At 39.9% G+C, this 1,750-nt stretch overlaps 1 protein-coding gene across 5 annotated transcripts in view; it reads right to left on the bottom strand.

Annotated features, from left to right (window-relative positions):
- The window catches only part of LOC106814136 (actin-binding LIM protein 1-like), a 39,988-nt gene that overhangs the window by 37,580 nt on the left and 658 nt on the right, over positions 1–1,750 (bottom strand). For 3 of the 5 annotated variants that reach the window (XM_014818420.1, XM_014818425.1, XM_014818424.1), the window contains exon 1: positions 1,015–1,184. In XM_014818420.1, coding sequence (XP_014673906.1) covers positions 1,015–1,018 — 4 coding nt within the window. In that variant the 5' untranslated portion in view covers positions 1,019–1,184. Of the gene's footprint in view, positions 1–1,014; positions 1,185–1,379; positions 1,399–1,750 lie in introns of those variants that run through there. The other 2 variants (XM_014818422.1, XM_014818423.1) reach the window with 2 other exon arrangements.

Here is a 1,750-nt window from a genome sequence, read left to right as displayed (position 1 = left end):
TTTTTTTCAAGTTTGTAATTTGTTGGGACTGTTTCTCGCGTTGTGTTCGCATTTGCCGGCGACCTTGTACATTTTCTGGTCGCCGTACGGTCGCGGATGGTCGCCGTCCGGTGTGACGGGGGTATAATTCTGTGATAATTTCACTCTTCTTTTGCTAGAAGGCAACATGCAACTGCACTAGGTGCCTACTAATACCTACTTTACAGTTGAACATTTTTGCTCATTTTTATCACACAAATTATTACAGTTTATTACACAAAATAATGCACATTGACCTATCGATGTACTTCACTGTTCACAAAGCACATCTAACCCGACCAGGCTGTGTGACTAACGTCAATATACACGTATTGACTATTCTAACCCTAAATACAATAATGTAACCCAAACACAGGATAGGTTGTCCTCTCCTGTCCTGGTTCCTATCCTGTGTTTGGGTTACATTATTGTATCTATTATAACCCTAGCAATACCGTTTCTTGGAGCTAAAAGCACATCATGCATGTACAAATATGTTGCCGTCATCTACACGCGAGTATTATGAGAGAAGTGGTTTAGCATTTTTTGGGAACTCCCCACACAAACTACTAAATTAGCATTTATATTAATATTTACTTTCATCTTGCAAAAAACAGCAAGAAGGTTGTAATATAAGAAAAATTACATGAACTATGGAAAAACATATGTGATGATTGTGAGCTAAACAAAACAGTAATTTTCAACAACTTCGATGAATCATCTCTATACATGGCTAGCTATAGCCCTGGACGTTTATTCCTTACGGACTGTCCAGTATAGAAGTAGAAGTAGAAGTATACACGTCCGTAGCTCTAGTACTATAGCCCGCTTTCATTAACTGCCACAGGAAGTTAATGAAAGCGGGCTATAGTTACAGTACTAGAGCTAACACGTCCGCTGAAACTGCCAGTGCCAGTGCCCGTGCCCGTGGGCGAATATGAAATGGATTTTCAATTTGATGAAGGAAAATTTATGCTTTCAGAGAAATACACTTACCCATCGCGGTGGTTTCTTGCTCCTACTTGCTCGCGAAAAATACCCTGGTTACCTACAGAGTAAAAACATGTTTAATACTCTAAATTTAACAGCAAAACAACATCCTCACAAAACAGCAAGAGAAAACCCGACTGCACCTCCGCCTACACCGCAGTACTTGTGTGGATTGTGCTATATGCTATAGGAATAGGGTTGTAGGGAGGTGTTTCCTAAGCAGAGGTGCTATACAAATTCGTTATATTTAAAAGTTATGCAATTTCCTATATGCAAGATTGTATAAAACTGTTGAAACGCGCTTTCACATTCATGCATATCAGGAAGACAGCCATTTAAACTAAATCTGCTATATACATTATTCTACCCACCCCTATGACCAAATGTAGATTTTTTCGGGGCGGCACAATGGCGATGTATTGGAAGGTATCGGCAATGGGGTTAGCCGCTAGAAATGTCAGCAGGTGGCGCAGCGGGAGTTAGAGGTGTTACAACGATTGCGCAATCAACCGGTCAGTTGGAAAGATACAGGAATCACGAATAGCCGATCGTATCGTCATAGCGATATAACCAAGTTAAAATGCCTTCGTAAAGTCTGCAGCGATCACTTCAGAGAGGCTGACTATACTAGCACACTTTTAAGTAAGTGTAATATCGAAAATAGCTTATAAACATTAGTTATTAGCTCATTTTGACTTTAAAGTTCGCAGTAGTTTTCTTGCGTATTCCATGCAGTCTAGAT

Source organism: Priapulus caudatus, unplaced genomic scaffold (genome assembly GCF_000485595.1).
Source record: "Priapulus caudatus unplaced genomic scaffold, Priapulus_caudatus-5.0.1 Scaffold875, whole genome shotgun sequence".
Taxonomy (NCBI): Eukaryota; Metazoa; Priapulida; class Priapulimorpha; order Priapulimorphida; family Priapulidae; genus Priapulus; species Priapulus caudatus.
The sequence above is the reverse complement of the archived record's forward strand: the minus strand, read 5'-3'. Positions and strand labels throughout refer to the sequence as shown.